General features: G+C 32.2%; 1 protein-coding gene across 5 annotated transcripts in view; it reads left to right on the forward strand.

Moving 5' to 3' along the window:
* capn15 (calpain 15) overlaps positions 1-10,149 on the forward strand; it is a 42,176-nt gene extending 32,027 nt beyond the window's left edge. For all 5 annotated transcript variants that reach the window (XM_067434573.1, XM_067434572.1, XM_067434574.1 and 2 more), the window contains 7 exons: positions 829-954; positions 1,877-2,029; positions 3,148-3,309; positions 3,398-3,624; positions 5,165-5,328; positions 7,017-7,195; positions 8,293-10,149. In XM_067434573.1, the coding sequence (XP_067290674.1) occupies positions 829-954; positions 1,877-2,029; positions 3,148-3,309; positions 3,398-3,624; positions 5,165-5,328; positions 7,017-7,195; positions 8,293-8,470 (1,189 nt within the window). In that variant the 3' untranslated portion in view covers positions 8,471-10,149. The remainder of the gene's footprint in view (positions 1-828; positions 955-1,876; positions 2,030-3,147; positions 3,310-3,397; positions 3,625-5,164; positions 5,329-7,016; positions 7,196-8,292) is intronic.
* Positions 10,150-10,977: the final 828 nt, after the last annotated feature.

Consider the following 10,977-nt stretch of genomic DNA (forward strand, 5'->3'; position numbering starts at 1 on the left):
AAAACATATTTTCAAGCATGTTGTAATCATTTAATATAAAATATTAACTAATATAATATATAATGTAAAACGTATACACAAATTTCTCTAGTGTGTTCTGTATTTTTATTAGTTTTGGAATCTGTAAATATATTGGAATAAAAAAAGTCTTTTTAAATATATATGCACCAAAATTAATAAACAAGATTAAAACGTACATATTTTGAATTGAATGTGTTATGAAGTTTTATTTTTGTAATTTCAATATTCATATGGTTTTTATATAATAGGGTTGTTATTATTATAATTAAATAAAGTAATAAAATAAAATGATTGTTACTTGAAATAAAATATAAAATACAACTACATTTCTCATTTTCAACTTGAAGTACTAACATAAATAAAAATACTAATACTGAAATAATTAATAAAGAATATATATTATAATAAGGTCCCATTAGATAATGCATTAACTAATATTAACTGAGCAATAGTCAGTATTTATTAATCTTTGTAAAAATTAATTAATAAAATACCTTGTTAGTTCATGTTAGCTCTGATCCATTAAATAACATTAACAGATAACTTTTTTTTATAATTGATTAGTAAATGTTTAAATTAATATTAACTGAGATTAATAAATGCTTTAGAAGTATTGTCAGTCCATGTTAACTAACATAAACAAACGAAATCTTATTGTAAAGTGTTACCACAAACAAATAATAAAAATATTATTTAAATGAAAAAAGGAAAATCTAAAAATGAAAAACCTATTCAATGATACTGAAATAACACTTCTATAATTATATATAAGTGAATAATAAATGATAAATATGTGTTTTGTCTCAGCTTTCTGATGGGGGCGTCTTGTGGAGGCGGCAACATGAAGGTGGATGATGCTGTATATGAATCTCTGGGGCTCCGCCCAAGACACGCCTACTCCATACTGGACGTCAGAGACGTTCAGGGCTACAGGTTAGACACGCATTTACAACACTTTCTGTTGAAAAAGGGTTTGTTCACCCGTATGACACAAGCGATGACGTATAACACTGCTTTCCATAGAATGGAAATGATTCACACTCTCATGCAATGCAAAAATGCAGTCCATACTGGTTTTCTGATGTCTTCACACGCTTGAGGAAGTGAATTGTTTTTTATATTGTAATTGTATTGTGACAAAATAATGAAGCCATCCACAAAGTTGTGAATCTTGTGAGTGGGGTTGGGTATCGTTTGGGTTTTTTATGATACCGGTGGCAAACTGATACTTTTAAAATGTTACTAGTGCCTGAACCGATACTTTAAAAAAAAAGAGAAAAAAAAGACAGTGACCGACAGTGGATGACATTAAAGAATTATTATTATTATTATTATTATTGAACAATTTATAAAAAGTTTAAAGGAAGTGTATGTAAGATAGTGGCCAAAACTGGTACTGCAATCACTTTCCCCTCTCCCCTTCCCCCTGACTCGAGGTTGCCAGATTGGCTGCAGGAACATTTGTATTAGCACTGTGGTAACTAGAGCAGATCTGGCAACCCAGATGCTGACTTCGGGATTGGTCGATAGGTGGAGGGTGGAGCTTCAGGCCAAAACACATGTCAACATCAACATGAGTTAAGGGCTGCAACAACAACTTTTAAATGACAATATCCTGGTCGGACTACTGTTGTCAGTGATATAAGTATTTGAAATTAACATGATTTCTTAATGTCTAGTGACATATCAGGGCAATTTTATGATTCATTGAAATACATTTCCTATAAAGTATACTTAAATATATAAGTACCGAAATCTGCGTTCTGATTCGGTCCGGTTATACAGACACCGGGTTTTGGTACCCAACCCTACTTGTGAGTGGTTATCACAAAGCACTGCGGGGTTTCTGTTTCAGACTGCTGCGTTTGAGGAACCCATGGGGCCGCTTCTCCTGGAACGGCTCCTGGTCGGACGAGTGGGCCGATTGGCCGCAGCATCTGCGTCACGAGCTCATGGCTCACGGCAGCAGTGAAGGCGTGTTCTGGATGGAATACGGAGACTTCATTAAGTGAGTCATTAACCGCTTCATCTGCGCTAAATTGACCTTTAATCTGAGATGATCTTCATCAGAGCTTTCCAGAAATAAAGAGGATCTTATTAGTGGGCAGAAGTGATATAAATCTGCAGGAGGCTCATGGCGTGTATACTGTTTGCATTATATTATATTGCATTAGATTATATGATGTGGTATACATGTGTATACATATTTATGATGGCAAATGCGATCTACATACATTGTTTTTTTTTTAAATATTCAAAGTTAAAATTATTAAATGATTAAAATATGAATACATTGTTTTCTGAAAATCCTAATTAAAAAACTATTAAACTTTTATTTTATTGTATATTATATACACATTACTCAATAATGACAAATGAAATCTAATTACATTTTTAAAAAGCATATTTTACACATTTATTAAAAAATATTGTTCAATTTGTTTTAAATATATAATGATGATCTACATACATTTGCAAACAAAAATAAAATAGTACTTTTACATTATATTTATTGAAAATATAAAAAATTGTTATGTTTAATACATATTTAATGATTACAAAGGAGATCTACATCTACAAGATTTGTTTTTAATCTATATTAATTATAAATATATTCAAATGGAATGAATGTAATATTTTAAATTGTTAATAATGGCATTAGGAGATCTACATACATTTTAAATTAAAGACATTTATCCATTTAAAAAAATACATAGAATACATTTTTTGTATACATATTTAATGATGGCAAATGAGATCTGTAGGAATATGAAAACAACAATTAAAGGCATTTTACACCATATTTATTCAATTATAAAAAAAAATATTGTTTTAATAAAATTATTAATTCAAAATTATTAATTTAATATTTTATTCATGTTGTTTAATAATAAAAATGAGAAGAAACATATATATATATATATATATAATGATTATCTTTTTGTACTCATTTTTACTATCAATTAACAAACAGGATTTTGGAAGACATTTCTGTTTATGAACTAATAAGGTTTGATTATCAACTGATGCTCAAAATATAAGGTTTTCCGTTAATGCGTCAGTCTATCAGTAGATGTAAAGTAACCAGAACATGTTAACTAAATGGAGCATGAATCTTGTGTACAGGTACTTTGATTCGGTGGATATCTGCAAGATTCATCCTGATTGGCAGGAAGTCCGTCTGCAGGGCTGCTTCCCCTGCCGGGCGAGTAAACCGGTGACCGTAACCGCGCTCACCGTCCTGGAGAGAACCGCGCTGGAGTTCGCCCTCTTCCAGGAGGGCAGCAGGTAAACAACACCAAAATAAACACAGAATGAGACAAAAAATAATAATCATAAAAACAACAACATAATAAAATGGCTCTCAATCCACCAGGCGCTCAGACACGGCTGACAGTCACCTGTTGGATCTGTGCATTATGGTCTTCCGGGCCTCGTTCGGTAACGGGAATAAGCTGGTACTGGGGCGTCTGTTAGCACACAGCAAGCGTGCGGTGAAGAAGTTTGTAGGATGTGATGTGATGCTGGAGCCGGGAGAGTACGCGGTGGTCTGCTGTGCCTTCAACCACTGGCAGATGGACCTGACGGGGACGTCAACACCAGGTACAGATGAGAGATGAGCGACGGCGCTGGATTAACATTGGACAAGATTAAAGAGGCCATGTTATGCACATTTACAGGCTTAATTTAATATTTGAGCTTTACTAGAACAGGTTTTCATGCTTGATTTTTCAAAAAACATTTTCCCTCATATTCTACAATGTTGCAGCTCCTCTCTTCCCAGTCTGTCAGTAACGCTGTTTAGTTCTAGTCATGTCCAGTTTGTGAACGAATCGGTTCTTTTTTTTCGGTTTTTAGTGAACTGGCTAGAAAACTGGCCATCACAGATCTACAAGTTACTCAATCAAACTCACTTTCAGATGCGTATGACAGCCCCTCCATCTCAAAATGAGGCAGTATCCAGGAGTATATGATCCTATGATGCCGGTTTTGCCAACTCATTCAGCGCTCCAGTTAGTCCAACAGTACACTGAACTGAGAACAGTCTCTTGGGCATGTTTGACACACGCTGAGAACTGTGAACCATTGAACCAATGAGCTGCTGATTTGAGCATTTGCGTTCACAAGAAATTAAATGTTTCTACTTTATTCACTATATATGCCTTGGATATGTAAAATATCCGCGTTTCACATCAGTGATGGGTGTTTTAATAATACAATTGCGTATAAGTGACATCATTGTGTGATAATGTGAATTGCATTTTTTGAGCTGTCCCAAAGAACCAGTTCACAGAAAATAATCATTATTTAGTTCCTGTCTCTATGAAGCCCCTCCTTCTAAAAAGCACAATGTGCTCTGATTGGTCGGCTGGATCAGTGAATGAATGAATGAGGTATTTATATAGCGCTTTTATATGTATTACTGTACACCCAAAGCGCTTTACACTCATGCCACCAATTGGTGGAGAGGAGAGAGGGTGATAGAGCCAATTCAGTGGATGGGGATTATTAGGAGGCCATGATTGTTAAGGGCCAATCAAGGGAATTTGGCCAGGACACCGGGGTACACCCCTGCTCTTTTACGAGAAGTGCCATGGGATTTTTAATGACCACAGAAAGTCGTCTCATCTGAAGGACGGTGCTCTTTGACAGTATAGTGTCCCATCATTATACTGGGGCATTAGGACCCATACACACCACAGGGTGAGCGCCCCCTGCTGGCCTCACTAACACTTCTACCAGCAGTTCCTGATTTTCCCAGTTGGTCTCCCATCCAGGCACTGGCCAGTAGCTTCAGTGGGAAAGCAATCTTGGGCTACAGGGTGATATGGCTGCTGATGTTGTCATTGGTCAAACGCTTCAAGCATGTTTGGGAAATGTCCCGCCCCTTACCATAACTGCCAGTTTCAATAACGCTACTAACTAACTCAACCAAGCCCCACCTCTTATTCTGCGTATGAATTATTTAAATGGGTAATATTGTGGCCGTGTTCGTTCCTGGAAAAAAACTCAAGACAATGGAGGCACCGATATAGAGAAGAGCTCCCGCTGGAGGGACTCAAACAGCAACATTACACACTAAAGAAAGATGAAGTTGGAGAAAAGTCCTCTTTAAGTAACCATGTTGTGCGTGTTTTGACAGTGTCCAGCCCCACCAACGCTCGGAGACCCAGTCAGGATTTCCCAGGGTACATCTTGGCCATCTACAGCTCCAGACAGGTGATGGTGGAGCAGGTGGAGGCCATGTCCACCACACTCGCTGATGCCATCATCCTGCTGACGGAGAACAAGGGAGAGAGACATGAGGTACAGGAACACACACACACACACATACACACTCACACACATGCACACAATGACTACTCATTTTAAACCTAATAAGAGCACAAAAATGCATGGGCAGATATATAAACATGTATGTATATGTATGTTTTTTAATTGTGGGAGACACTGAAATTATATAAAATAATACAATTATAACTATTTTTAATATTATTATATTTATAATAAATATATAGTATGTGTATATACTTAAATATTAAGATCAAACATTTAAATAATTGATATGTATTATGTATATATGATGTAATTGTATACTTATAAAATAATATAATTATTATATACATTTATATACAAATAATATGAAAATAATTATATTTATATATTTTATTATATATCATAAGTTTTATAATGTATAAGATGTTAAGACATTTATAATTATAGTATAAATCTATGTATAGTATTTGTCATAATTAAAATATATATATATATATATATATATATATATATATATATAATAAACAATAATGTACAATAATAAATAAAAATGTATAGAAATATTATTATATTATGAAATAAATAATATAAAATAATACAATTCTAACAAACTATTTTTAATATTATTATATTTATAATAAATATATAGTATGTGTATATACTTAAATAATAAGATCAAACATTTAAATAATTGATATGTATTATGTATATATGATGTAATTGTATATTTATAAAATAATATAATTATTATATACATTTATATACAAATAATATGAAAATAATTATATTTATATATTTTATTATATATCATAAGTTTTATACTGTATAAGATGTTAAGACATTTATAATTATAGTATAAATCTATGTATAGTATTAGTCATAATTAAAAAAAAAAAATATATATATATATATATATATATATATATATATATATAATAAACAATAATGTACAATAATAAATAAACATGTATAGAAATATTATTATATTATGAAATAAATAATATAAAATAATACAATTCTAACAAACTATTTTTAATATTATTATATTTATAATAAATATATAGTATGTGTATATACTTAAATAATAAGATCAAACATTTAAATAATTTATATGTATTATGTATATATGATGTAATTGTATATTTATAAAATAATATAATTATTATATACATTTATATACAAATAATATGAAAATAATTATATTTATATATTTTATTATATATCATAAGTTTTATACTGTATAAGATGTTAAGACATTTATAATTATAGTATAAATCTATGTATAGTATTAGTCATAATTAAAAAAAAAAAAATATATATATATATATATATATATATATATATATATATATATATATATATATATATATATATATATAATAAACAATAATGTACAATAATAAATAAACATGTATAGAAATATTATTATATTATGAAATAAATAATATAAAATAATACAATTCTAACAAACTATTTTTAATATTATTATATAGTATGTGTATATGCTTAAATGTATATATTTTATATGTATGTCATTTACATACACACACACACACACCCACACACACATATATATATATATATATATATATATATATATATACAGACACACACACACACACACACACACATTTAATTGTTTTATTAATTATAATGAATTAATTGTAAACCACAGTGTTGTCAGTTCTATGGTGTGATTTCTTTATGTCGTCTCTCAGGGTCGGGAAGGGATGACATGTTACTACCTGACTCACGGGTGGGCGGGGCTTATCGTCGTCGTGGAGAACCGTCACCCGAAGTACTACCTCCATGTGTCATGTGACTGTACTGACAGCTTCAATGTGGTGTCGACCCGAGGTAGCCTGAAGACCATCGACAGCGTGCCGCCCTTGCACAGGTAAACACACGCTGTGCACCCAGAGTCATTCCCTTCTGAATTACCGAGGAACTTTCGCAGACTTCTTGCTCGAGGTTTCCTTATTTAACAGCAAGAGGAACGAGAGCCGGCCGTTGTGAATGTTAGTTCCTGAAGTGTTTTAATGTAACGTTTGTTCACAGCGAGAGCCACATGACCTCTGAATTATTCATAGCCAAATCACATTCAACTCTCACTCTACTGCTGGTGTTTCAGTGAACACAGTTGTTTATTTCAATTAAATAATCAGTTCAAGTAATAAATAAAGATAACTTTTTTATATTATTATAAATATCTTATTTATGCATCCACCATAAATTATTTTTAAAAAGGAAAATGAAGCCTGGTTTATATGACCATTATTTTATTATCATTATTATATTCATTTTTATTTCACTTGGTTATTTTCATCACAATTAAGTACATTTCCCTTAGACTCACAGTTGACTTTAGTGTTGGCAGTAAATAAACATTTTATATATATTATTTTATTAATTATTTTAGCGCTGGGCAATCGATTAATCGCATCCAAAATAAAACAGCATACATAATACATAATATTTTTACGTAATATATGTGTGTGCCCTTATAATTATTGTGCATATATAAATACACACTCCTTAATGTATATATTTAAGACATTTTTATATATAAGATAAATTATATTAATGTAAACATGCAAATTTTTCTTAAATATATACATGAAGGAGTGTGTATTTATGTATGCATAATAATTATACAGCACACACATATATAATGTAAACAGAAACTTTCATTTTGGATGCAATTAATCAATCGCCCAGCACTTTATTAATTTGTGTTTAATCCATATTTTCTCTATAGCCTTCTTGTCAGCATTGAGTGGATGTGTTTCTGTGAATCCACCGTTTCAGATTAATTCAGTGACAGCATTGCAATGCATCTTCTCTGCAAAGTAAACATGATGCTGCCTTAAAATTAGGGGAAAAAAATATTTTTATATTTAGTATAATGTTACTGCTTATTTTTTAGAAAAGCCTAAAAAGTGCTTTCTGTGCATGTTTTTACTAATTTGATGTGTTTCCTGTGGTGTGTTGCAGGCAGGTACTTGTGGTCCTGTCCCAGTTGGAGGGGAACGCCGGATTCTCCATCACACACAGACTGGCCCATAGGAAAGCAGCGCAGGCGTCTCTGGGCGACTGGACGTCTAGTAAAGCCACACACTCGCCCCAACTCACCCCAGACACTGACGGACTGCACAGGCCGCGGCCGCTTTGACATACGCTTATACACACACACACACACACACACATATAGACAGACATGAAATCACATAGACCAATACAGACCCGTGCTGATGAACGCACACGCAGGCACTGAGAGGGTCTGGGTGGAACTACTGAGCCAATCACACGTCTGCTCGCTGAGCCAAGACCCGCCCACTGCACACACGTGTCATGATGAACTGTCATTCAGATCCGCTCCTGGGGTCTCGCGTGCGTCTCCTGTCAGCTGACTTCAGTTTCTAGTTTCTTTTGTGTGTGTTCAGTCAGAGAAAATATTTCACAAAAATATTTCACGTGGCTCATTTCACCCAATATCAAAATATATATTAAAAAAAGCTAAATTGAGTCTGTTTTGGGGATTTTATATATATATAGATACATGCACACAGACACACACACGGTTCATTTACAATGCCAATTGTATTAGATTTTTTTCATGACAATTTTCCTCAAATTCACATTACTTTTAGACTTATAGCTTCCAGGACAATTCATTATTATTAATATTATAGGTTCAACTATATTACATTATTTTCACATCAATTAAGTACATTTTCCCTCAATTTTACATTTCTATAAGGCTTTAGGAAAATTCTTTTTATAAGTTTTATTATTTAGGATTATTTTCACAAGATTCTTATTACTTGAATACAATATTTTACTAGATTGTAAAAAAAAAAAAAAGTAAAAATATATATTTTTAAACCACATTAAATGCAGTACAACAATGCTACCATGTTCTATAAATAATCTTATTATATTTGAAATAATATATCATTTTACCATTATTTCGTCTTTTCTTGGGGTAAAAATGTCACAAATTGTCATGAAAACATCGCCATCTCACTGCAGGATATCCTAACAGCCCAAAATAAAGGTTTAATTTCATTAAAGAAAATAAATCTTTATTCTTCTTTTAATCTTAGGGTGAAATGTTCCAAGTTCTTGACATGTTTTGTGAGATTTAGGTTTATCGCCGTTCTGACAGCCAATCAGCGAACTGTTCTGGGGTCACATGTTCTGTCTCATGGGTTATGTAACGACAAAGGGTAATACTTGATTTTAGTGGAAGGCCGCGTGTGTTAATTCACCGGCCGCGAGGGGTTTGTGTGTTTGCACGCATATGTGGGCGCGTTACATGCGTGAACCATCTTTTAATTTATTTGTTTTAGTAAAGCTGAATCTTTCTGAGAGAAGCACAAGTTGAGTTGCTGAGCGCGAGCTGGTCTGTGAGCCCGATGATGTCACTGATGATGTTTTCACCTGTGCTGGATGTGATTGGCCGGCGGGTTGATGATGTGTGTTCGACTTCCTCTGTGCACTGATCGTTTGTCCGCGTCTCTGCATCTTGTGTACTCGTGTATTTTTTCCCTCTGGATGTTGTTGCTCATTGTCTCCCTCTGTTGGTGTGTGTCGTCTGATCCATGTGACGTCACACACACTCTGTCTTTCTTTTGTAAATTGTACAGCGCTGTTCCCCTCTGCACAATCTAAAGTACTCGCTGTAATTATACAGATCTGTCGGGCTGGAGTATGATATGTAGAAGATTTTATTGATTCTTGGACAAAAAATGTATAAAAGTCTAAAAATCTGTACGGTTCATTTGCAATCTCAGGTTCTGTTGGACCAAATGACAAATAAAGTTTTTTGTTTGTTTCTTTTTTTTTTAAATCAAGGAACATGTGAGTTACTGCCTTTTTATTCAATTCCTGGCGTTGTTTTTCCGGATGTTGAAGGTGAAGCGTGTCGGTGATGTTGGTGTAGAGGCAGCTGGAAGATGTTCATTAGATAATGCTGTTTTATATTAACCTACAGTATATGTTTATTATGATGATAATCTCCAATAGGTTTATACAGTCACGAGTCAGATGTTTATATGGGTCACTCTCAGGAAATGGTGCATTTCAGATCCTTATTTTTTATCTGTTTGAAATTCATGTTCTTACTATTTTAATGAATTCTGCATTTTCTCTGAAAGAGATGGTGAAAGTGTTTTAGTCTTAAAACTGCAGAATGGAGGCAATTTAAAAAAACAAAAGCTGTATAATTCTTTAAAATAAAATAGTGATGTAGGATTTGCAAATTAAATGATATTCTATTAAAATAAGTACATTTAAAATTGATTAACAGAGAAAATCCTTCAAATTATGTGAATAAAATCAGTATCCTGCTTAATTATGTAAAAACTAATTTTAACTTTTACGTAAATGTTATTTACATAACAGCCTTTAAAACGATGTTGCCCATAGTGCAGTTACAACAATAATACAAAACGCAATAATAACAGAGATAAAATAAAGACAAATAAATCAAATTAGAAAATTTTATATATATATATATATATATATATATATATATATATATATATATATATATATATATAATTAATAATTGTATTTATTGAAATATAATTTAAAATATTTAAAAAAGAATCATACAGTTCTATATTATATATCTTATTTCATTATTTATAATATATATGATTTTAATTATTATTC

This window comes from Pseudorasbora parva, chromosome 24, assembly GCF_024679245.1.
Source record: "Pseudorasbora parva isolate DD20220531a chromosome 24, ASM2467924v1, whole genome shotgun sequence".
Lineage (NCBI taxonomy): Eukaryota > Metazoa > Chordata > Actinopteri > Cypriniformes > Gobionidae > Pseudorasbora > Pseudorasbora parva.